This window comes from Sitophilus oryzae, unplaced genomic scaffold, assembly GCF_002938485.1.
Source record: "Sitophilus oryzae breed Bouriz unplaced genomic scaffold, Soryzae_2.0 scaffold_1018_pilon_pilon, whole genome shotgun sequence".
Classification (NCBI taxonomy): domain Eukaryota; kingdom Metazoa; phylum Arthropoda; class Insecta; order Coleoptera; family Curculionidae; genus Sitophilus; species Sitophilus oryzae.
In genome coordinates this window covers 1,258,719-1,283,904 of record NW_022145636.1, presented here as the reverse complement: position 1 = coordinate 1,283,904, position 25,186 = coordinate 1,258,719, and the positions used below count along the sequence as shown (strand labels likewise).

General features: G+C 33.0%; 1 protein-coding gene across 1 annotated transcript in view; it reads left to right on the top strand.

The window, feature by feature from the left end:
- LOC115874802 overlaps positions 1–23,087 on the top strand; it is a 118,237-nt gene extending 95,150 nt beyond the window's left edge. The window contains exons 4-12 of the mRNA XM_030890111.1: positions 7,437–7,634; positions 9,647–9,799; positions 10,814–10,989; positions 15,156–15,434; positions 15,495–15,643; positions 15,735–15,840; positions 17,264–17,480; positions 17,879–18,028; positions 22,757–23,087. Of these exons, the coding sequence (XP_030745971.1) occupies positions 10,838–10,989; positions 15,156–15,434; positions 15,495–15,643; positions 15,735–15,840; positions 17,264–17,480; positions 17,879–18,028; positions 22,757–22,894 (1,191 nt within the window). The 5' untranslated portion in view covers positions 7,437–7,634; positions 9,647–9,799; positions 10,814–10,837 and the 3' untranslated portion in view covers positions 22,895–23,087. The remainder of the gene's footprint in view (positions 1–7,436; positions 7,635–9,646; positions 9,800–10,813; positions 10,990–15,155; positions 15,435–15,494; positions 15,644–15,734; positions 15,841–17,263; positions 17,481–17,878; positions 18,029–22,756) is intronic.
- Positions 23,088–25,186: the final 2,099 nt, after the last annotated feature.

The window sequence follows — 25,186 nt, the reverse complement described above, 5'->3', positions numbered from 1 at the left end:
AAAAGAATTTGAAAAGTTAAAAAAATATTTGTGCATGAAACTTTGTTGTAAGTTAATTACATAAATATACAGTATGTCCCCGGATTGTCTTTACAAGAGGAAAAACTTTTTTATTATTTATATTTTCAGAAAAATTCATTCTTCATAAAAAAAATTTACTTGTTCTAAAATGGTTATTCTAGTTTATCTTTTTCCAAATTTCCATAGCGTTTTAGAGAAAATAAGAAAAAAACATGAAAATATGGTTAAATTTTTTCCTAAAAATCAAAAAGTCCTAAAAATCAAACAACTTTTCGATAACAACTCTTTATCTATACGAAATATATAATAATATACAGTACATGTATATTTTTCATTTTATTGACTTTATGGAAAGCACTGTTCATTAAAATGTTGTATCCTATGTTATAGGGCTTGTTTCTCTCTACAATTTCTTCACAATGTACCCTTTGTGTCGGGGAAGGGATCATAGTGTCATAGTTTACGATTTTCGAAAGAAATCAGTACATGTATAATATTATTTCGTATTTTTTCATTTTATTGATTGTATGGAAAGTACTGTTCATTAAAATGTTGTATCCTATGTTATAGGGCTTGTTTTTCTCTACAATTTCCTGTCTCACAATATACCGTTTGTATCGGGGAAGGGATCATAGTTTCATAGTTGTCGATTTTCGAAAGAAATCAGTAAATGTATATTATTTCGTATATTTTTCATTTTATTGATTTTATGGAAAGCACTGTTCATTAAAATGTTGTATCCTATGTTATAGGGCTTGTTTGTCTCTACAATTTCCTGTTTCACAATGTACCGTTTGTGTCCGGGAAGGGTTTATAGTTTCATAGTTGTCGATTTTCGAAAGAAATCAGTACATGTATATTATTTCGTATATTTTTCATTTTATTGATTTTATGGAAAGCACTGTTCATTAAAATGTTGTATCCTATGTTATAGAACTTGTTTCTCTCTACAATTTCCTGTCTCACAATGTACCGTTTGTGTCCGGGAAGAGATCATAGTTTCATAGTTTTTCATGTCGATTTTCGAAAGAAATCAATACATGTATAATATTATTTCGTATTTTTAGCTAGTGTCTTCACTGGTCTCCAATACAAACAACCCCCTAATTCTAGATTCTAGCCTATTTCCTATTAAAACAACCCCCAATACACTCCCCACCCCCTCAAACACGCTAGCCTGCAGCGAATTACGAATTTTTGCCGAAACAGGAGAACCAGGGGTAAAAGTACGCCGACCAGGTTGTTGCAGCGCCGTTTAAAGGAGTTGGGGGGATAATGTGGGTCGATAGCGCGGTTTCTGCATTCATTTCCCCAATTGGAGGTGGTGTAAGGGTATAACTAGAGGATTACTAGTACTAGGGGGTGGGAAAATCACGGTGTAAGGGTAAAGGGGGTTAAATAGGGTAAGGGAAGGAGTAGGGATTACGTCCGTTTTCCTTTGATCGATAGGGCGGCTTATTTGTTAGTAATATGGTCTGGTTAAGGTTTAAGAAGGATAAAATAGGTTATGGATTATTTGTGTTCTCGGACAAATTTACATATTCTAAATCTCTTTATATATTCTAAATCAGTGTAAAATTTCCCATAAATGGTGACATTTTCATAATTTTATGACTGTGTTTACTATTTTTCTAAGAGACTTGAAAATAAGGAAAAAAATAGCCAAAAATTAGCCATTTTTCGACTTTTTTCTGTCTCAGTTCTAGTAAATTTCTCCATCATTCTGGAGATTTGTTAGTCACAAACTGTTTTGTAGCCATTCTATATAATAATACGTGTCTATAGCTTAAAGTAACTTAATTTATTAAGATTTTATTTGTTGAAAAGAAAAAAAAACAAATAAATTATTTTTAAACTAATGATAAACCTTTAAATATTCTGTGTATAATATACTAGGGATGGGAGTTTTCCCGATATATCGATAACTATCGATATTTATCGTCACCTATCGATTTTTATATCATTTCCATAAGTATCTGTTATTGATAGTTATCGATATGTCAATAACAATCGAAATATTAATATATCCATAGATATATCGATATTTTAAAATTTATTTTTGTGCGTATAATTTTTATTTACCCGTTTAAAAAACTGAATACTAGCTGGACATTTTGTAATTATTATACAGGGTGTCCCAGAAATAAGTACAGATATTTTGAGAGGTGATAGATCTCGATAAAAGAAACATATTTTCTCTTTACCGTTTTTCAAAAAATTCCAAATTTTCAAATTTTTTTTTCGCGAAAATAACCTCACTGGCGTGTTTCGGGGGTTGGAATATACTACTAGTTAAATATCTGTACTTATTTCTGGGACACCCTGTATAAAATACGATATACTATATTTTTATTTTCTCTAAATCATTATTCCCTAAAATTTCATAATACAACAATCTAGATAGTTTCAATTAGGAATGGATTTTCTCCGATATATCGATAACTATCGATATATTGAATAACAATAGGTTACGTCAAAATTATCGATTCCTCGATATACAGGGTGGTCCGAACTGTATTCCAACTTCGGCAGCATATTCTGCAGATAAAAACCAGTAAAAAAGTTTGTATAAATGTATGTTTTAAAGTGCTTAGTTTCGGAGATAGTTTGGTACAAAAACATTTCAAATTTATGATTTCAGTCTAATAACTATTTAGTGAGCATGTTTAATTTATGTCAATGGTAATAGGGTATTGATAATTTCGATTCCAAATATCTCGAGAAACAATACTCATAGCGATTTTTACTAAGAGATTTTTTTATGTAAAAAACGTCGTAAATGTATATTTTTTTACTCAGTAGTTTTATACAGGTACGGATGAAAAGTTATTACTCGTCAAACCAGTTAAAAAATATGTAAAAGGCGCCCTCTACAAGTAGGAGTCATATTGACATCAAAATCAAATTTCTCATGGCAAAAAACTCCCAAATACCAATTTTCATCCAACTATTGACGATACTTCAGAAATTATTTGGAAAAACTCGAAATAAAAATGAAACTTCTGCACCCTGTATCTCCGAAACTATGCATTTTCGGACATACATTTATACAAACTTTTTTACTTATTTTTATCTGTAGAATATACTGCCGAAGTTACCGGAATACAATTCGGAGTACCCTGTATACATACCTATCGGTATATCGATAATTATAATATATCGATGGATGAATTGCGATAACTTATCGATATGCAAACTCCATTATCGCCCATTCTTATACCAGACCATCTTGTATATTAAATTGACCGATCGTGTGCAGATAAAAATAATAAACAGGACAGTGACTGGGCGGTTTTTATGGTCGTGTATATAAAAGATGAATAATAAATTGAGCTCCACACTTACGCGAGGAGCTAGCTCATCGATCTCTATTAATTATGTTCTCTAGTTATTAAACGCTACTATGGTGTAAACTTATAATTTATTCTGTTTGCGAACTCCTCTCACTTTGGTGAAGATTGAATCTGATTTCAGTCACCTCCATTTTTCTTTTTAATTTTACAAAAACAATTGATATAGAGGATGACTCTTAAATAAGTACACATATTTTTAGGGGTAAATATAAAAAAAGTTAGTTAAAAAATATAATATCTTGATAATATGGCAACATAGGTAGTAGATTACATTTAGAGGAACGAAAACACAGAAGAAATCCAATGGAATTTAAGAAAGAACTTTGGATTTGGAGGTATTTGAAAAATGGAGAGAAAAAATATGTTTCTTTTATCCAGATCTACCAGTCCCGAAAATATGTGCACTTATAGAAGACGCACCCTGTATAAGATACGTACAACAACATTTAGTTTTAACCCACTCTGTATATGTCAAACAAGATTGCAAATTATTGGTGGGCTGAACTTTAAAAAAGACACTGTTATATAGTAGGTATCTGCGGCTAAAAAAATTTAAAATTCTTCGAATATACAGGGTGTTTGTCAAAACAAATGCGAAAAACTTCAGGGGGTGATTCCTTGTCCAAAATAAAGGGTAGTTTGCTTTATAAACGTTGGGTTAAAAGTCAACCATTGGGGAGATATGGCGGTACAAAGATGGCGGAAAAATAATGTTTTTATTTTTTATCTTGACAACGAAAAGAGATAGACTAATGAAATTTTATGGAAGCATTACTATTATGAAAACATACTTTCTGGTAATTTTTTCACTTTTTTTAAAATGGGTGGAAGGGGTTGAAATAAACTACCCCTATAATTCTTGTTAACGAAATTTAAAGAAAAATCTTATGAAACACATGCAAAAAAATTAATTTGGATAGCTTAGTTTGTTTAGAAACTTTTTTATCTCTTGTGTTTTTTTGATAAAACTCACCGATTTGAAATTAAAAAATAAAATGTAAAACATTACATGTCAGGACAAAAAACATTTTTAGATTAAGAATCTAGTGATAATAACGATAATAATAATCATCTAGATAATAACGTATTGCAGTAGAGTAATGTCAAATAAAATAATATTAGGAACATCCTAAAAAGTAACAGCGGCCGACTAGCTTTTTTCGTAAAAAAATTACTAGTAGCTAGTAGCTCTAGTAGCCCACTAGATTCTTTATCAGAAAATGTTTTTTTTCCTTGCATGTAATGCTTTACATTTTATTTTTTAATTTCAAATCGGTGAGTTTTATCAAAAAAACACAAGAGATAAAAAAGTTTCTAAACAAACTAAGCTATCGAAATTAATTTTTTTGCATGTGTTTGATTAGATTTTTCTTTAAATTTCGTTAACAAGAATGATAGGGGTAGTTTATTTCAACCCTTCCACTCATTTAAAAAAGTGAAAAATTACCAGAAAGTGTGTTTTCATAACAGTAATGCTTCCATGAAATTTCATTAGTCTATCTCTTTTCGTTTTCAAGATAAAAAATAAAAACAGTATTTTTCCGCCATCTTTGTACCGCGATATCTCCCTAATGGTTGACTTTTGACCCAACGTTTATGAAGCAAACTACCCTTTATTTTGAACAAGGAATCACCCCCTGAAGTTTTTCGCATTTGTTTTGAAACGCCCTGAATATTAATTAGAATATTTTTTTCCGCAGGTCATACAGCTAATATTTTCCGAGATACAGCCGAAAGCCATTCTTATAGTAGTAGGACACCCTGAACAAAAATAAATGCTTAAACATTATGTCTCAAACCCATTACCATATTAAACCTAAATAATACCGGGAAAACTGCGAAATTCGGCTCCATTTTCCGCCGTTCTTCAACAATTTTCCTGCAAATTAAACAAGGCAAGACTTAATTCTCTCTCAACGACTGCTCAAACTTTCGAAACTTGTTTCCAATGAAGCTGCGACCGGTCTCCCCTAATTTCTGCCCTGCTAAAAAGCACGGGGTACTCCTCCCTCCCCTACCGCAGCGTGACGCATTTATAATTTAACGCTCTCTAAGTGCCGGTTAAAATTAATTCTCATCCCTTATGGAGATTGAGAGACGTTTTCGATTTCCTCGGTCCTGTACAGGATTTATAAGCTCTTAATTCTGCTGAATTTTGAGAAGAAAATTTAATTTGATTTGGTAATCGGGTTGTTTTCATCGAAAAGCACCAACTGACAATGTCCTTAGCAGAGCTGCAAGCTCACTTGACAAGAGAACTTGAGTCTTTTTTGATTTAAATCATTTTTTTCCATAGCAACTGTTAAAATTGCCTTGTATCTATCAAAAATAGTAGATAAAATAGTATTTTAACCGCAAACGTAGATTAAATAAGGATTAAATGATACTTTAACAGCGAGGATAGGTTAAAAACTTTATTTCGCCCAGCACGTTTTTTAATTGCTTCCATTTTTGAAAATTTTTGTATTCCTTTTCATAAGTTATTCGGGATTTAAATGGAAGTAGTTTGGATATGGCTTTTGTCGCCTCAGCCTGAATATCTGTTGGTAATTTACTTCAGGGCCGCCCTGAGGGGTGGAGCAGAGGAGCACTTGCTCCAGGCGGCCAAATTTGAGGGCGGCCGTTTCGGTACAATTGTACTGAATTCGGTACATCTTGACCAAATTCGGTACGTCATGCGTCAGTACTACATTTTCGGAAAATGGTAATTTTCGGTACGAAATTTCCAACAGTAACAGTATAAATGCAACTAGTAAACTGCTTCAGAATGAGAAACTCGACATCATTGAGTCCACAAAAGCTCTAAAAGCTATCGACGATTATTTTGTCAAAATAAGGACTGACGACCATTTTAGAGAAATATTAGTGGATGCTGCAGAGCTGGCAGAAGAACTGGAAATTGAAGCAGTTTTTACTAACGACATTAGAGCTCGTCTCAGAAAAAAAACTAGACAGTTTTTGTATGAATCAGTGGATGAGCCAATTTTAGATCCACAGGAAAAGTTTAAAATCGATTTTTTCTTTGTTGTCCTGTGTTGTTCCTCTCCAGGAAAGGTTGTTAAAAGCTCACTCGGACTATTTTCCGTTTTTATACGACTTCACAGTTCTCAGGAATATCAACGAGAGGAAACAACGAAGCATTGTATGGATCTTCATCTCTATTTAACGGACGGAGACAAATGTGATATTAATGGCCTAGTAGTTCGGGACGAGATATTAGCTCTAATTGTTCTAATACCACCAGGTAATGCCGAAAACTTCAGTTGTCCAAAACAAACACTAAAATATTTAAAAATTCACGATCTCATTGGAAACTTTCCAAATATTTACTCTCAATAAGAATCTTACTAACGCTGCCGGTTTCAGTGGCAACCGGAGAGAGAAGTTTTTCTAAACTCAAAATAATTGAGAATTACCTGAGATCAAGTATGACACAAGAACGATTAAGCGGATTATCTTTAATATCTATTAAGCACGAAATAGCGAACAGTCTAACAGGGCTTTCAGATGGAACGGACCGTCCGCGCGGATGTTTTTTCAAGATAGCTCATCCGGACGGAGCATACGCGACCCATGTGAAATTGTTTATTTCAATAACCAATCAAACACCTGTGGCACAACTTTCATAATTTTTTTTCACACCTGATTCTTCGGATCAAACTTCGCACTAATAAAAAAAGATTGTATGTAGGGGGGACGCATTTTTTCGGGCTTGCTCCAGGCGGCCTACAGGCTAAGGACGGCCCTGTTTACTTATTTCGTTTTGAGCCAGTTCTGGCTCCAATTCAATCGGCAATCGACACGAAAGAGAATTAAAAAATATTGACTCAAAACTGACAACTAAAGAGACAGCTTTATTTATTTGTCAAATTAAATAGAAACCAACGCCAACCCAGCACAATATTTTTCTACCCGTAATAAATTCCTTGAAATAATAATTTCTGAATATTTTTTAAAACGTAACTCGCTATGGAAAAAAATATTGTTTTATGCACGACGATAAAATTTCATTATCGTCTTGTATAAAAAATAACTATTATTGATGATCTGATTTCTTTTCAGGAAGCCTTAGATGTATTACGTACGGCCTCCAACCAGGTGGAGCTCAGGGTATGTCGGCCCCCTCCCGATGTCCTAAACTGCGTGAGTCCCATTTCTGAGGTGCCCCCGCCTCCCCCCACACGCAGGGAACCACCGAATAGTCTGAATTTGGCGGGGAATTGTTATGGGACTACTCCCGAAGACGAGTACTACCACGGGGTAAGTCAAAATATTTAAAAATTAGCTGACACGACTGACTTCGTACCCCTTAAGTCTGGAAATGTCCTTTAAACTTTGTCTAAACAGGAAAAGAGTGTTATATAATATCTCCATTTAGCTCTAAAGCATTTAAAAATTATATAACTAGAAATGAAATAACCTGATATACCGTGTGGTCGTCGGAACACGAATACTTTTCTAACTACAACGACAACTGATTTTTGTTGTAAAATAGCCATTTTAGTATTTACTACGATTTTTATCTCTTGTAAAAACTCCATTTAGCCTACTTTTTGAGATTTTTTAGTATTTCTTAATATTCTTGTAAGGCGAATGCCCGCGATAATCCATTACGGGGTGCGTGTAAGTCCCCCGCATCGCACACAAGGGTAGAAATAGCTCTGACCCAAATACATGCGAATGTAGATGCCGAGCGGTCTTTATCAAGCGTGTATAAAGGGAATTGAGCTGTCAAGAAAAAGAAAAAATGGAAAATCGATAAGAGAAAGATCGACGGAGTGATGAATTCTCCTCGACATTCGGCGATTCTTAAATTATTATGTTTGTATATACAGGGTGTACGATTTTTTCTATCTAGTCTATATCATATAGTCTATGGTTCAAAGAATAAACTGTAGTTTTTTACACCATCTATATATCTCTGATTTGAAATAGCAGAATAACTAAGTAAATCACAAAAATTATACTTTGAAAATTAATTTTTATGTAAACTGGTTTGGAATTCCGCCATTTTCTGCAATTGACAGCTCACGTCACTCACGCTTACAGCTAAATTGTAATAATTAATGTCCACTACAAATCAGTGCCATGCTAGACAACATACAGGGTGGTCCGAACTGTATTCCGGAAATTTCGGCAGCATATTCTGTAGATAAAAATAAACAAAAAAGTTCATATTCTCTCGCTAAAATGCTTAGTTTCGAAGATACAGGGTGTAGAAATTATATTTTTATTTCGTTTTTTTTAACTGTTTTAACTGTCAAATCGATTGGTTTCAATTATTCCATCATGCAGTCAGTCATCCATATCACAAGATTGGTAAAAAAACTCTAATTTCAATTCACTTCATTATTAGGCTTTTATCATTATCTTCTCCTGTTATCCCTAACTATAGATCTTTGAATAAGAAGACTAAGGAAGGAGCATAATGCTATCCATATATTCATGCATGGTGGGCGGAAAAAGCACTCTAGGGTGAGGATCCATGACAGTTCTGTTTGACGATTCATTTGACACATTTGAATTTGATTTGAAATTTTGTGGATTTGTCAGTCTTTACGGAGCTTATTTTATGTTATTTATTATTTATTCTACTACTGATAGTTGTATAAAGGTAGTAAATCTAGATGGAAATTGTGGCAGAACTTAAATTAACAGTGACACTATCGCGATTTATCGAAAAAGACTCTAAAATAGTTGGTTGTGTAGCGTGCGGTAGATCTCGGCAAAAATTGAGTGAAATAATGGAACAACTTTTCGCTAGTAAGTGACTATAAAATATACATACGTGCAGTAAACCGATCATTTATGAAATTCACTTAAATTAACTAAATTATATATTTTTCTTGGATTTTAGCTTTTATTTATTACTTGTCAAAGATTAGATGTCAAAGAATTTAGATACGTTAATTTTACTTACCTGCTTCAGTAGCGTATCGGATGTTTGTGTTAATAAATACTTATTATAACTTATCTATTTTTATTAGAATTATATATTTTTATAACAATTTTAATAACTACCAACATTTATTCACAACGTAAAATAAAACAACAAATTATTGAGTCTATCCCATGTCTACATCATAGTTTTACAATTTTTAAATAAAATTAGAACGACACTGATAAACCGGAATTTAAGACGGCCATATTTGAGGCCCATCGCGGTGTACCTAAGATTTTTGATATGCTCCTTCCTTAGTCTTCTTATTTAAAGCTATAGATTTATTAGATACAATTCTCACCCCTACTTATTGCTATCCATTTTTTTCCAGGAATTCGAGATAACACTTACGAAAATCCAAGGTTCGTTGGGATTCACCCTTAGAAAGGAGGATGACAGTGCCCTAGGTCACTACGTCAGAGCCTTAGTCAGAGAGCCAGCCCTAACTGATGGCAGAATCAAAGCAGGAGACAAGATCATCGCAGTAAGAACATTATAGTTATTGTTATTAATGATACAAGTTCGATACGAACATCATAATGAAACACGTGTAACGCTTAGTTACACAAGTTTCATTAAAAAGTTCGTATCGAATGTGTATCATTCAAAATTTAATCTACGACGCGACACGAGGGACGATCCAAAGAGATTTGATTTAATTTAAAATATCAGAGATATCCTCATAAAAATTAAAATTCAAAATTATCAGGTGCTATATAGAAAATTCCAAAGAAAATAAGAAAAAAAGTGTCATGTAATATCTTGGGTAACATTTCTGGCAATGATGGATCTTCAATAAGTTCAAGCGCTCAGGAAATAAATTTACTTTCTAAAAATTCAACTCACCTGTCATCGTCTGGAATTAATTTAACCAATTGTACTGATATAATTAATGTTTACAATAAATAATCGTATTTAGGTACCTTTTTTTGCTTGTTTCTTATTTTAAAATTTGCGTGATATTATGAATTCATAATAGCTCTATTATGAAAGCCATAATGACATCCAAATGACAATGTTACATGTGTCATAATGACATTGTCGTAGATTAACATTATTATACCAGTATTTCTTCTTTTATCATATTATCAATAAGGGAACACTACTTATATCCATTGTTGATGGCGCATGGCGATTTGTTTAATAATATTAATCTCTTTTTGAAAATTCTCTGACCTCAGTGGAAACATTAATATACAGGGTGGTCCGAATTGTATTCGGGAAACTTCGGCACCATATTCTGCAGATAAAAATAAGTAAAAATTTCGTATAAATTTATGTCCTAAAGTGCTTCGTTTCGGAGATACAGGGGATGTGTCTGGGTGTTTTTTGATTAGAGAAATTTGATTTAGAGGTCAGTATGACTCCTACTTGTAGCCACCTACATATATTACTAACACTATTTCAACGATGTTTCACAAAGAACCAGCCACATACTCAGTACTATTAATATTATTTTTTTAATATTAACATTACTTGTATTTTCTTTATTCTTCAGGTAAATGAGGTGGAGATATCACCAATGAGCCACGAACAAGCCGTACAGTATCTGCGTCAGTGTGGAGATAAAGTTAAATTAAAGCTATACAGGGACTCAGCGCAAACTCCAGTAGCTACATTGAGCCCCACAGAGACCACTCCTAGGGCTTCGTTTTCAAGAAAGGCTAACTTGAGGTCAGTACTTTAATTGCTACAATTTTATAATACATAACAATAAACTAATACAATAATACAGTTTTAAAATTAACCAAATCATATCTTAATTTTTTAATTAATTATTTATGTCGATCTTCTATCAAAAGAGAACATAATTTGCTATTATTAACTTAATAAATACATATACATACAGGGTAACTATAAAAATGTAATAAAAAAATTACTTGAAAATATATATAAAAGTATAGTTTTTTTAACGGAAATCACAAGATATTTTATTTTTTCAGATCATTTGCCATCAAAAATAGAACCTAAGCATATTATGTCACTTTTTGTTCACAAAATCATGTTTTTTTCGATATTTAATGGTGAAAACATGATTTTTCATTAAATTTTAAACTCAAAAGTTTCAAAGGTCCTTTATACGGTCTTCTATTAATTTGGAAACGAACAATGTACACCAGGAATAGATCTGCTCTGTATCTTTGTCTGATTGAGAACGTGTGAATGTGCCATTCGTTCGAAAGAACATAAATTTCGACCTGATAATTGAAATTTGCAAAGCAGTATTATCCTGCACCGTCGGATTATATTGCTGCAATGATAGGGATATCCTGGAACTATCGATATATCGAAATATCGATAGAGTTTTTTTTCATAATTATTGATATACTAGCGTGTACCCGCGACTTCGTTCGCGTCGAATTAATCATTTGTAATGGTGATGATAAAGCAAAGCAAGAATTACCATTACCATACAAACTGGATAACATTTTCTCACATTTATGTCAGCATGAGAAAAAACAATATGACGATATTATTATATAACTTGGTAATATTTGAGGGGTAGTTTTTTACGTCAAGCAGTTTAAGCAGAATCGTGGTTAATCAACTACCCAACTTTTTGGAACACTCTGTACGATTTTTTAAAAAATTTCAAAATTGTAAAAAAACTATATAAATTATGCGTTTTCCCGAAAGACTAACCGTTTTTTAAATAAGAAATATTGTAATATTTAAGGGGCGTTTTCGCCCTCTTGGAATTTGAGATTCGAGAAACCCCTCCTTATCGAACCGCTACACCCCACAGTCAATCCGTTTGCCAAAAATCAGCTTTAAACGTTAAGCAGTTTAAGCAGAATCGTGATTACTCAATGGTCATATTTTATGAAACACCTTGTATAATTTTTAAAAAAGTCTTAAAATATGTAAAACAACAAAATAAAATATACGTGTTTAAGAGTTTTTTCCGAAAAACTCACCGGTTTTAAATTAAAAAATATTCTAATATTTGAGGGGTGGTTTCACCCCCTTGGAATTCGAGTTTTGAAAAATCCCTTCTTATCGAACCTCTACACCCTGGAGTCAATCCGTTTTCCAAAAATCAGCTTTTTACGTCAAGCGCTTTAAGCATGATCGTGATTAATCAATGACCAGATTTTTCGAAACTGTACGAAATATTATGTTATGTTCTAACATACCAATTTTCGTTTTTTTTATCTGAAAAAATAAAAAAGTTATATACACTTTTGAAAAACGCCCAGTATATCGATGTTTCACCTGAAAACAGCACATCCCTAGTAATAAATTTCAGTGCGGATTCTGGTGTGCAATATGGCGTTGCTATATAGCTACCTCTTTTGTAAATTAGTGATGTGTGTAGCTGGCCCGCATTTCAGAGCATCTCGTTGCCCGAGAATTTTTGACGGTTTTTCATTTTTCCACTCCCTTTTGTAGCGTGTTTTTTTTTATTTTCGCTGTCGCTGGGTTATTTCTTTTTATTGTTCTTATAAATATACATTACATGTTTCCGGGAACAATAGGAGAATAGCAAACAATTTAACAGACGTGTATACAAGGTGTCTCGTATAAAAATGCACGCTACAGGAATCTCGTACACCAGAAGAGAAACAAGTTAAATAATGCATTTGTTACCTTATTTTTGAAAAACACCAATTAAAATTTTAATCACGTGGTTAAGCTTGACCGGCACAGTGTTGCCCTCTTTTACATATGCCACTGGATTCTACGTGAAAAACTCCATGGGACAAAGTTTTCACCTTTTCTATAAGTTATAAGATAACCGAGATACGAAGAGAATCGAAAAATGCAAAATTTTCAAGTTCGCTCTGTATTTCAGGAACCAAGGGGGCTAGGACAAATCTATGTGTAGCATCTTTATAGTTTCATAGAAAAGTAGCACAGTAATCTTTGTATTTCTACCCATAAACAAGAAACCTCATAAAACACACGAAAATGAGTCACCCTGTACACGTTTCTATCAGTATTTGATGCCATTTTAGCTATTCAAGCCTGTTTCGAACACTCAAAATAAACGTGGACATATATGTATAGACAATATCGTTACTTACCTTAAGTTCCAGCAAAACTGTTACAGCTTGATACAAAAGTTACATTAACACACGCGTAAAACACATTTTAAAACAACACACAGTACAAAACAGCACTATTTGAACAAATAATTACACAAAATAATACAAACACGACATAATTTAGTATATTTTTTACTTCAGAACGTCTTTTTTTTCTGTTGATCTTGACAGCCAAGCGTGCACGGCCAACTTTTCGAAATTTTACCCAAGCGCGCGCCGTGTCTAGTAAACGGAAAAGCTAAGGCCGAATCTAGACTAATTTTTCTCAGTAATTTAAAGCTTGAATCAGACGTTAATGAAATTATTTACTGAAGCATTTTTTTTTTAATTTTTGGCTACTTAATATTTTTAAAGAAATCCTACAAATTTTATATAGGAATATTGTATCTTTTTATAAACAGTAATATTAAATATATACCGTTTGTGTATAAGTAAAATAGAATAAAATTAATAATAAATAAACGGAGGTGTTTTCAAAAAAAACCTCGGACACGTCGATTAGTATTTTTAATTGCGCATTTTTTTCAGTAAAAACTTTTTATACAGGGTGTGTCGTGTAATAGTTACCAATACCAACTTTTTTATTTTAAATATAATACCCTGTATATTATTCGATTTTTGGATTCCTCGGGAAATTCTAGACATATTTTATATATAATGTCCTATACCTATCTTTAACTGTTTCAGAAATATTAAGTGATTTTATCAAATAGACGTCTTACCGCAGGACAGAAAATCTACAGATTATTGGTTATAGATGATGACAAATGACTGATAGAAATGGAAGTTGCTCAATACTATATCATAAAAAAATACAAATTTGCCACATACAGGGTGTTTCAGAAAACATGTGCCATCTGTCGTGGGGAGATTCCTCACGTAAAAATAATATTTATTTTAATAGTAATAACAACTAATAGCAATAATATCTAATAATAATTTAGGTAAAATATATGTATAATTTATTAATTTAATTTTTATTTTAATTTTATTAATCGTGACTAAAAAACAGTTTTGCAAGCTTGGGCATGTAAGGCAGATAAAAAAGCAGCTACAAATGTAACAAATATTGATAATAAAGTGTGTACACTGAAAAAAAGGATCTCACAGTCGAAATGAATACGACTTTGACCCAAAAGATTGGCGCTTTTCAATAGGGTCAAGAACGACGTTTCTTTAACCAAAGCATTAACTATCTTTTCATAAGCTTTAAAAAATTACTTTAGAGAATAGAAGAATCTATCTGTCCAAAGTATTTCACTTTTGACCCAAAATGAATATGCAAAGAAGTTCTTGCTACAAGAACAATAGTCTCTTTGATTCATGCAAAAATTCTTGATTGAAAAGGGATATTTCTTGATTAAAGAGACACTTTTCTTAAACCAATAGCGAATACTATTGACTCAACTAAAATTTATTTTGATCTAAGAGAAGTCTATACATATTTTTGTTATTATCTTAAAACAAAGTAACTTGCACTTGGTTAAATGAAAATAGATTCAAGAGAAATTTTCGAATTTTTCAAGAGAACAAGTTTTCTTGAGATAAGAGAGTTTTTCTTCAAGCAAAATATTTTCTTTTGCGCTAAAATAAATTCTCCTGCCACTAATATTTTTTTTTCAAGAACGATGACGATTTTAGTTCAAGTCTATCTTTTTATCAGTGTATTATAATCTTCTATAAGCTATTTTAAAAAATTCCTTTTTCCATATTACCATTTGATGATCAAATAATAAAAATCTTCACTTAAAATGGAACAATAATTTTACTAGATTTATTTTTTTGTTACAGGCAAGAAGCTGTGGACATGCTGAACGATATCGCAGTACGAAAACTCTTACCCAGCAACCTCCAGGAGCCTCCAGGTCACAGGTCCTCCTCACCCAGAAGACTAAGACGTCACAACTGTCCCAGTGACGCGTCCCAGGACTCCTCCTCTTCCGGCATCAAGTACCTCATTCCAGAGGAACAGTTCCACGAAGGTTTGCTCAAGTGCGCCGCTCATTTCGAAGAGGACGCTTACAATTCGTTGTTTAGTATCGATAGTGAGGATATGGACAGGCCTTCAAGGTATAGATTGGTTTGGTTTTGAAGGATATCGAAAAATTTTAGCTGTAGTTCTTGTTGTAGGCCCAGTTCTTTGGATCTGTACAACCCAAATCAGACTCCGGTAGCTACTAGGAAGCCGAGGTTCAATTTTTCGCTGGCTCATAACGCGTATGAATTGAATAATTTGGATCCGGAAGTTTTGGATGCTCCAAATTTGGCCTATAACCTTGGTAAGTTAAGTCTAGTTGAAGCGTTTTATAATTATGTTTAAAGTAATTTGTAAATGTCTTGATGTGAATTGTAATAAATATTTTTTTGCAGGTGTCGATGATGGAAGTCATATAGAGTTAGAAAATAAAGCCAGTTTTCCCTCTGAACCTGCCAGCATGCCTCACATTCCACTCGAAGGAACCTCAAGTACCTTCAGGTAATATACCATTTGTACTAAACACTCTACCTATATACAGGGTGGCGCCTCCCATAGGCCACAGAAGCTCCAAGGAGAACGGTAGTTTATATCGAAATTAAATTTTGGCAGCATATGTAGGTTAACTGAAAGCATTTTATAAAAATATATAGAATTATACAGGGTCTCCCCAAAAAAAGTTACACATCAAATTTGTGTTTTTTCTAATCGAACACGCTATATATTAATTGATTTTCGGACTCTAGGAAAAAAATAAAGATGAGTTTTATTAAAGAGGCATATACCTAAAATCTAAGAATTTTGATATATTTCACATTTTGTGAAAATGAGGAGTAAATTTTAAATTTCGATAACATCTAAATTTTAATTGACCTTGTATTGTCTGATATTTAATTACAGTAACCAATGTATGCTAAACCAAATTGAAATTTGACCCGAAAAGTTACACAGTTTTAAGACACTTTTAAAAGCAAGTTACTCCTTTATTTTAAATGGAACACCCAGTATATTTTTCTGGTGTTCAATGGGAAATTTATATATCTTCAAAATATTATTAAGGTTTTCTATTCCTCAGAATTTTTTTTGTTTTAACTGACACAAAATGATAACTAGTGGTTAAAGTTGGACTAATTAGACAACTATGTTGAAGTAACGTCAGACATATTTGAAGGAGTAGTATTTATGTCGTTTCAAAATTCGAAACGCTGTAGTGTGATCTATTCCTATTTCATCCTCAAGTTTCCTTGTGCTGATCTTTCCATCGTTCTCTTCAACGCACAATAAAACTTCCAAGTCGGTATCATTTCTTGCATCTTCTCTTTTTTCCTGCCTTGCTTCACATCTGCAGTTATTTATTAGGGTACCTTTGTTCTTAAATCTCTGGATATTCCTTGCGATTGTAGGTTTTCCAGGTATCGGTCTATTCGGATACAGAGCAGCAAACATGTCCGACACCTTTTAATAACTATTTCCTTGATAATACCATTTAATCATCAATACTTTTTCTTCGGTAGTGTAATTCGTGACTATAAAAATATTTTCGATGTAGGTATGAGTTTTTAATAATAATAATAAAGCACTAAATAGATAAATTTCTGAAATTACAACTTCATTTGTGACAGGTATCTTTTACCTTGACTAATAAGACAGGAGAAATATTTAAAAAGAAATCGGCGATAACTCGTAAACGAGCTAATCAAAAATATCTAAAGTTATTCTTTTGAATGTGGGTTTTAGTGCTCTTCAATAAACCTAAATAGAATTATTCTGTAAAATAATTAGGAAAGCCAATAATTGACCCCATTAAAATTTACATGGGATTTCCTATGTCCCGTCCGACGATGCAACACTCGGTATAATACAAGCATTGATGCGTTGTTTATATTCTTGTAGATATTTCTACATAAATTTGTCCTGTTTACAGTTACAAAAACCCTGCCTACCAATCTGCGCATCCTCCATGCGTCGAGACTGATGCGCGGAGCAGCAGTAGCACTTCCAAAAGCAGCCAAAACACGCATAAGGATGAAGAAACGGATACCATCAAGAGGAAGAAAGGAATTTTGAAGAAAGATACGGAAAGAAGGCCTGAAATGAAGGTGGATGGTGACAAAATGACACCAATGAAGGAAGATTACGAGGTAGGACGTTTAGAACAATAATTATTTCTTTGTCAATACAATTTTCTTTAACTACAATCAAAGAGGAAACCCCATGTAACTTTTAAGGGTATCGTTTTTTGGCTCACCTATTAATTAAAAAAAAGTATTGTATTAGATCAGAGGCTACCAATCAACTTTTTTTGGTAGCTATTTTCACCAAACTATCATTTTCATCGTGGTGACTTTCTCTTTAATTGAATATTTCATGACACGAAAAAAAATGTTTTTGACTTCAATGCTTCAAAAATGTATCAATGACAATATCATAAAGTTGAATAAATTATTGACGGCCGGAGTATTTTACAATAACTGTACAAGTTACTTTTTGTAAGCGCCTAATTTTGCAAATAATTTTAAAAAAATGTATTTTTACGCAGATTCTTGCCATTGAACTGAATAGGGGCTGGAACAGCAGGCTTGGCTTCAGTTTGCAAGGCGCTGCTGGAGTGACATATGTCAGTGCTGTCCACGCTGACTCTGTGGCTGCCAAAGATGGACGCATCAGGCCTGGTGATAGGATAATAAAGGTAAATAGTATTAATAATTGGCTCGAAAATTATTTCGTTCGTCAAAATGGAAAAAAATCATCAGTATATTTAGCTTTAATTTACCTATAATTTCTAAAATACCCTCTAGGTACACTATCCCGAAATGTTTTACGAAATATTTATAGAAACTATTAGTTTAACACCATGGTACAAAGAATACAAGGTATGATATTGCGCAGGTTGGTCGCTACGTCACAGGTGATAACAGGCGCTATTGGTCAGCACGCTCCGCGCGCCAGTTCAAATCGTCAAGATATTGTTATAAACCTGTTTTTTTTGTTTATATACCGTCATTGAATTATCGCTAAGCAAGTTACTGTGGAGCAGTGCGTAAGGAGTTGGGCTAGGAAGCGAGAGACCGGAGTTCGAATCTCGGCCGGGACATAACTTTTTATTTATTTTTTTAAATACTGTTGTATTCTATAGTTTATTTTTGTAGTATAAAAAAAGAACTATTTATTCTGTTATTTTTTCATCTCCGGTATTAATATAAATTGACTGTTGGTACAATACCTCATTTAATATAAAATAATATTCTACTTTTTGAAATGTATCAGGCCCTAATTGTACCTAAAAGTAATATATTTTTAATGATATACCATATTGTAAACTATTTAATATTTCAGTCACTTAAAAAGTTAATTTGCATTGAATAATTGCCTACCATTAAAGGAAATTTGAGCTATATAATCTTTGATGGGCATATTCTGGGTATGCAAATACTTCCTCTAAATTTTGGGTGTCGTTCAACGGATTTATTCTCAAAACCAGAAACATCTACATATAAAAAGAAAAGCACAGGTCACTAATTATAATAAACTTCACCCTTGGAATTACTTCCACTAATTATAATAAACTTCACCCTTGGATTACTTCTATCACAATTACAATACGTTCATCTGCATTGGCATTTTCTACTTTTCGATGGGAAACAATAAACTTCCCAATATTTTTTAAATGATGTAACAATTCCTCTTGTGGTTACTTTTCCATAGATATCCTCAACTCTGTCCTCATGTGAATTCAGAGGCAATGAAAATGAAAATTATTTACCATAAACATCGCAAACTAAAAACCTAATAAACAATTTTATACCGAATATAGAAATAAATTCAGTATTCTTACCTATCGTCCAAATCCATGTTAATAGATAATTATTATTTTTAAATATATTTTTGGAACTGCTGGTTTTAGTAATTATTAAATTAAACGAACTAAAAAGTCTTAAAATAAACAATTCTTAACCATAACCCCAAAAATTGCAGATCTCCTGTCAACTTTTTTTATTTTTTATTTATTCATTATTTTCCTAGTGACGTCACAGGTGGTATGCGCGAACCGAACGAAATTGGAGCCGCTATCGATCATACCTTGTATTCTTTGTACCATGGTTTAACACCGTGGATCATAACCTATAAAAGACGGGCCGTCAGAACAGTTAGTTATTGTCAGGGGCGGATACAGGAATTTATTTTAGGGGGGGGCCCAAATATAAAGTAATGTAGAATGTGTTTTTTATGGTGCCATTTTTTACCCAAAAGCCTAATATTTGAGCCAATTTATAGATTTTAGGGGGGGACCGGGCCCCATGGGCCCCCCTCTCTATCCCCACTGGTTACTGTTGCCCTGCAGTTTTACGATTTTAAGTTTTGGAAATATATTTGTTTACTGTACCGGGTGCGTCTCAAAAGTGACTCGCCCCTATAACTTTTTTATTTTTTTAGATAAAAAAAAACGAGATTTGATTTGATTTGATTTGATTTAGAATGACATATATGTCAATTTTTGACATTTTTGCTTAATAAAAAATCGTATTTTAAAATTCAATCTAGAGTGCCATGGCTGTGTTAAAAACACTACTTTTTTTCAAGGAGCCTTGGAAAGAGCAAGTTAAAAATGCCCAAATCGTATTTTTAATCATATCTCAATTTCTTCAAATGGAACGAGGGTGGCTCATTAGCATATTTTGAAAAAGCCTTTTTTTAGGAATAATTTCGTACCACACACTTGGTAATTCGAGTCAAATCGTCGTTATGTATCTTCTTCTTCTTTCAGTGCCTATCCTCTATGGATGTTGGCAATCATATTGGTCCATATAATCCTATTGACAGGCGGCCTGAATAAATATACGGTCGTCGTTTACGCCCGTCCACTGTCTAATATTTTTCAGCCATGATGTTCGTCGTCGTCCCTGACCGCTACTATCGATTTTACTCTGCAGTATTAGTTGGATAAGTTGGTATTTATCATTACGCATCACATGCCCAAGGTATGCCATTTTTCTCACTTTCACACTATGTACCATTTCTAGTTCTTTTTGCACTCTCTGGATCACGGTGTTGTTTGTAACTTGGTAAGTGTATGAAATCCTGAGCATGCGGCAATAGCACCACTGTAGCGTTTTTTAAACAACCACCACTGCGAACGGCAGCTTTTCATCGGAGAGCAGTCGTGGATAAGGTATTTCACTGGAAAGAAAACTAATTAATAACAATAAACAAAAAAATAGATATTGGGCGCCAGGCATGTACAGAGAAAGAAAACACAGTTGTATATTACTTAAAACTAATGACTATATTTATTCATGATGTTCGTTGCTGATACATGACATTGTAGAGTTCTAGTGAATATGTAGTGGTTATATGTCAAAGAAAGTGGTGGTAAGAGTTGTACTAAATATCTATGAAAACAACTATGATAAAATACAAGACATGTAAAGTTTAAGAGAATATATGAAATGTAGCATTACTTTAATTAATTTGATATATTTTATATGATGTTAGTGCAATAATAATATCTATAAAAAAGTAATACTATTACAAGACATAATGCAATGAAACCTAAGATCTAAATTATATTTTAACTACTAAATCGACATGAATGTTCTTAACAATCTAACCACTCAACATAGTCTATACGATATTATTTAAGATGTACGTTATTGTTTAAGACTGTAAATGTTTTGAATGTTAAATGCAAAACTATAACTTAAATCTACACTTAGCTGTTCTTTATGCAATCCTGCTTTAAACAGTAACAGCGTGAGGTGGTCTCGCATCTCTGTATCAGCCATCCAACACAACCAAAGGGGCCAGAATGAGGACACCATGACTTGATACACCCGTAACTAACTAGCTTATAGCTGGGAACGAAGCAGCATGGGATTCAAGCTACATCCACGCTGTGGCACTTATATGTAGGAAAAAAATCATTCTAACTGGGGACACTCGTCCACAGGACATCTGTACATAAGATAATGTCTGTACATAAGACACTATCCGTACCTTGGACACAGTCTGTACCTTGGACACAGTCCGTACCTTGGACACAGTCCGTACCTTGGAAATAGTCCGTACCTTGGACACAGTCCGTATCTTGGACCCTACAAATATGAAACTCTTGTTTAAAACCAAACAAGATCTTATAAACAAATGAACCTACCTCGAATTACTTCCGAGGGCTCACTAAATAATAAAGAACCTGTCCTTCCCTTCCATGTGACATTCTGGAGGACAAAAAGAAAAAGGACGCCAACGTGCCAGCAAAACACAATTACAAGTTAGATTGGGGCATCCGCAACTCTACCCTAAAAATACGCAGTAATAGTAACGAATCTAAAAGGATAATATCTCATCTTTACCTGTAGCTTCGAAATAGCAGCTGATTCAGATTACACAGCAAGATTTAAATAATCACAATTTCTCAAAAACTGGGACTAATGGCGTCTGACAGGCCAAACAGTCTAACCAAAAGTGAAGTTAAATCACAGAGAGTTGACAGAAGCGATGTTGACAGCGCGCGCCTCCACAGAGCGATAACAGGGTTGTGTCAAACGAAAACAGGGTTGTGGAACGTAAAAATTCATCAAATAAATCATCAGGCCCGAACGATACGGAATCGGGTGACGATATGCCCAGACATCATATATTATATATAAAAAAGACATGTAACGAACTAAAAACGTTACACCACATTTCAAAGGCTTCCAAGCGTTTAGATGTAGCATCTGTCAAGGTCCAAGCTTCCACTCCATATAGGAGCGTGGAGAATACGTAGCACCTTAAGACCTGTGCTCTTATAGCAATATTCAGGTGCATATTGCATAGGATCTTTCTAAGGCGGTTAAAACGGTTCTGGCTTTTTCTATGCGGCATCTGATCTCGCGTGAGTGATCCCATTCCTTGTTCAGGCTACAGCCCAAATACGTGATTGTATCTGCTGTTTTCAAGGTTTCGTTATTCGCCTTGAACTGCGCCTCAACATTTTTACTAACTGCTGGAATTTTGGTCTTCTTGCAATTAAGCCCCATACCATACATATCACATGCCTCTACCGCTCAGTCTATTAATTTCTGCAATCCCTCAGCACTATCTGCTATGAGAACTGTATCGTCCGCGTACATTAAATTATTGATGGTTTCTCCATTGATCTTAATTCCTTCTTCTGTTTCACTGACGGCTTGTCGGAATGTATGTATATATTCGTTATGTATCGCATGTATCGCAATTTCATATAAGCCATATTCGAAAATGTCAATTGTTGACATATGATATGTCATTCTAGTCAGACTTTGCTTCTGAAAGTATTTCGAGAAATGCTTCGCGAAATGTTTCACGAAATATTTCCAGAAACATTTCGGGCATAGTATAGTGGGTGTTGATGAATTGTATTTTTTATTGTCTAACTTTTTATTCTTGTTATTTTCAGGTTAACGACGAGAGCGTGGATCACATGAACACTAACGAGATCATCGACTTGCTGCGCATCGTGCGCGGTCCAGTCTGTATAGTTGTAAAAAGAATTAAATCTAATCAAGACTGTTCTAAAAGCAATGCAGAGAATTGACAAAGTACTTCGTAGTTTGTAGCACGATGAGATATATTTAAAATAGCCTAAAGCTTAGTTTTCCAAAGTCGAACGCTCTATGCTGAGAGAGATAAACATACAGGGTGGCCCATTAGAGACAGGAAGTCCAATATCGTCGTTGCTGTCGAAGAAATGAAAAAAGTTTTATATAAATAATGTTGCATGGCTATACAGGGTGGTCCGAACTGTATTCTGGAAACTTCGGCAGCATATTCTGCAGATAAAAATAAGTAATAAAGTTCGTATAAATGTATGTCCTAAAATGCTTAGTTTCGGAGATACAGGGTGTAGAAGTTTCATTTTTACTTCAATTTTTTCCAAATAATTTCTGAAGTAACGTCAATATTTGGATGAAAATTGGTGTCTGGGAGTTTTTTGACATGAGAAACTTGATTTTGATGTCAATATATCTACTATTTGTAAAGGGCACCACCTACATGTGTTTTAACTCTTTTGAAGAGTAATAACTTTTCTTCTGTACCTGTATAAAACTACTGAGTGAAAAAATATACATTTTTGTGACTTTTTACGTAAAAAATGTCTCTTGGTAAAAATCGCTACGAGCAACCGTTCTCAAGATATTTAGAATGGAAATACATGTCATTATTGAAACCTGTTAAAAAATGTGTAGGTGGCGCCCTCTACAAGTAGAGGTCATATTGACATCAAACTAAAACTGTGTCATGTGAAAAAACTCCCAAACACCAATTTTCATCCAAATATTTACCTTCCTTCATAAATTATTTGGAAAAAATCGAAATAAAAATGAAACTTCTACACCCTGTATCTCCATGAAACTAAGCATTTTAGGACATACATTTATAAGAAATGTTTTAATTATTTTTATCTGCAGAATATGCTGCCGAAGTTTCCGGAATACAATTCGGACCACCTTGTATACAGGATGTCCCATGAAAAGTAATAATAAAGTTAGAAGTTTTTTTTTAAATTGCTACCCCTGTTTTTCTGTACATAATTGAGTGCAACATAAAATTCTGCATTCTGCATATAGTATAGTATTTTTATTTGAAGCACTATGCAATGTTGCCATTCTATTTCTTATTTACTGAAACTTTGGTTAAAAACACTGTATGCGAATACATTTAACTTTACTAAAACTTAGCTATATTTTCCTAAACACCAAAGATAACAGAAAAAAATCTGCGAAGGAAAATTTACATAATCTTATACAGGTTTTTTTATAGCGTCGCCAACATAGCAATATTTAAAATGCTATATCGTATTTTTTTTAATGCAACACCCTGTATAATATTTTTCTATTAGATGCATAATTAAAAAATGAACATTTTTTGTATTTAAAGTGTTCCTATAAGTTATGAACTGATTGGAACTTGTTTATTTAACAAAAGTTTTAGTAAATAAGAAATAAAATGGCAACTCAGCATAGTGCTTCAAATAAAAATACTATATGCAGAATTTTATTCTGATTTCGATTATGTAAAGAAAAATGGATGTTGCTATTTAAAAAAAATTAAAACTTTATCACTTTTTTTGGTACCCCCTGTATACAACTAAATATTTTATGATATAGACCTTTATAAACCATGTACATTTATATAAAACTTTTTTTTGCCGGATAACAACGACGATATATTGGACTTCCTCGCACTAATTGACCACCCTGTATATACAGTAAAATTTAAATAAAAAATCAATAACAGTACAGAAATTTTACAGCAAAAATGTACTTTAAACATTTTTTTATCATTCTGGGCGGACATTTCACCTGTTTCAAAAGTTTTTTTGGTGATGTATTATTCAAGCATTTTTAATATCAACATAAAAAATGTTTTTCAGTTATTTTTTTAGGTATTTCTTTCAGCATTTTGCGTGAAAAAAACTATTAGACTCTACCAAAAAAAAATCTTCTTTTGTACAAATTTCATTTTCAGTATATACTCACTGATACAGAGTGTTTACTGTATCCAAATCTGTCCTATTTTCTTCCAAAAGTATATTCCAATATCAACACAATACTAGAATTTGAAAAAAAGGACTTTCAAAATATGTTGGCGTTTGCAAAAATATAGGTATAAAAATTATCCCGAAAAATAACTTTATCTTTTGAGTGATCGTCTAGAAAATTAAAAACAAAAACATAATTAAAATATTATCTATGTATATAATATTCGGCCCTATATTTTTGATGGAAAATCATACGGTTTTCCATTTCCAATATCATGGTTTCCCTTCAGAAAACATAATAAATATTCAGTTCTATGAAAAAAAAATTGTCAATGTAATATAATA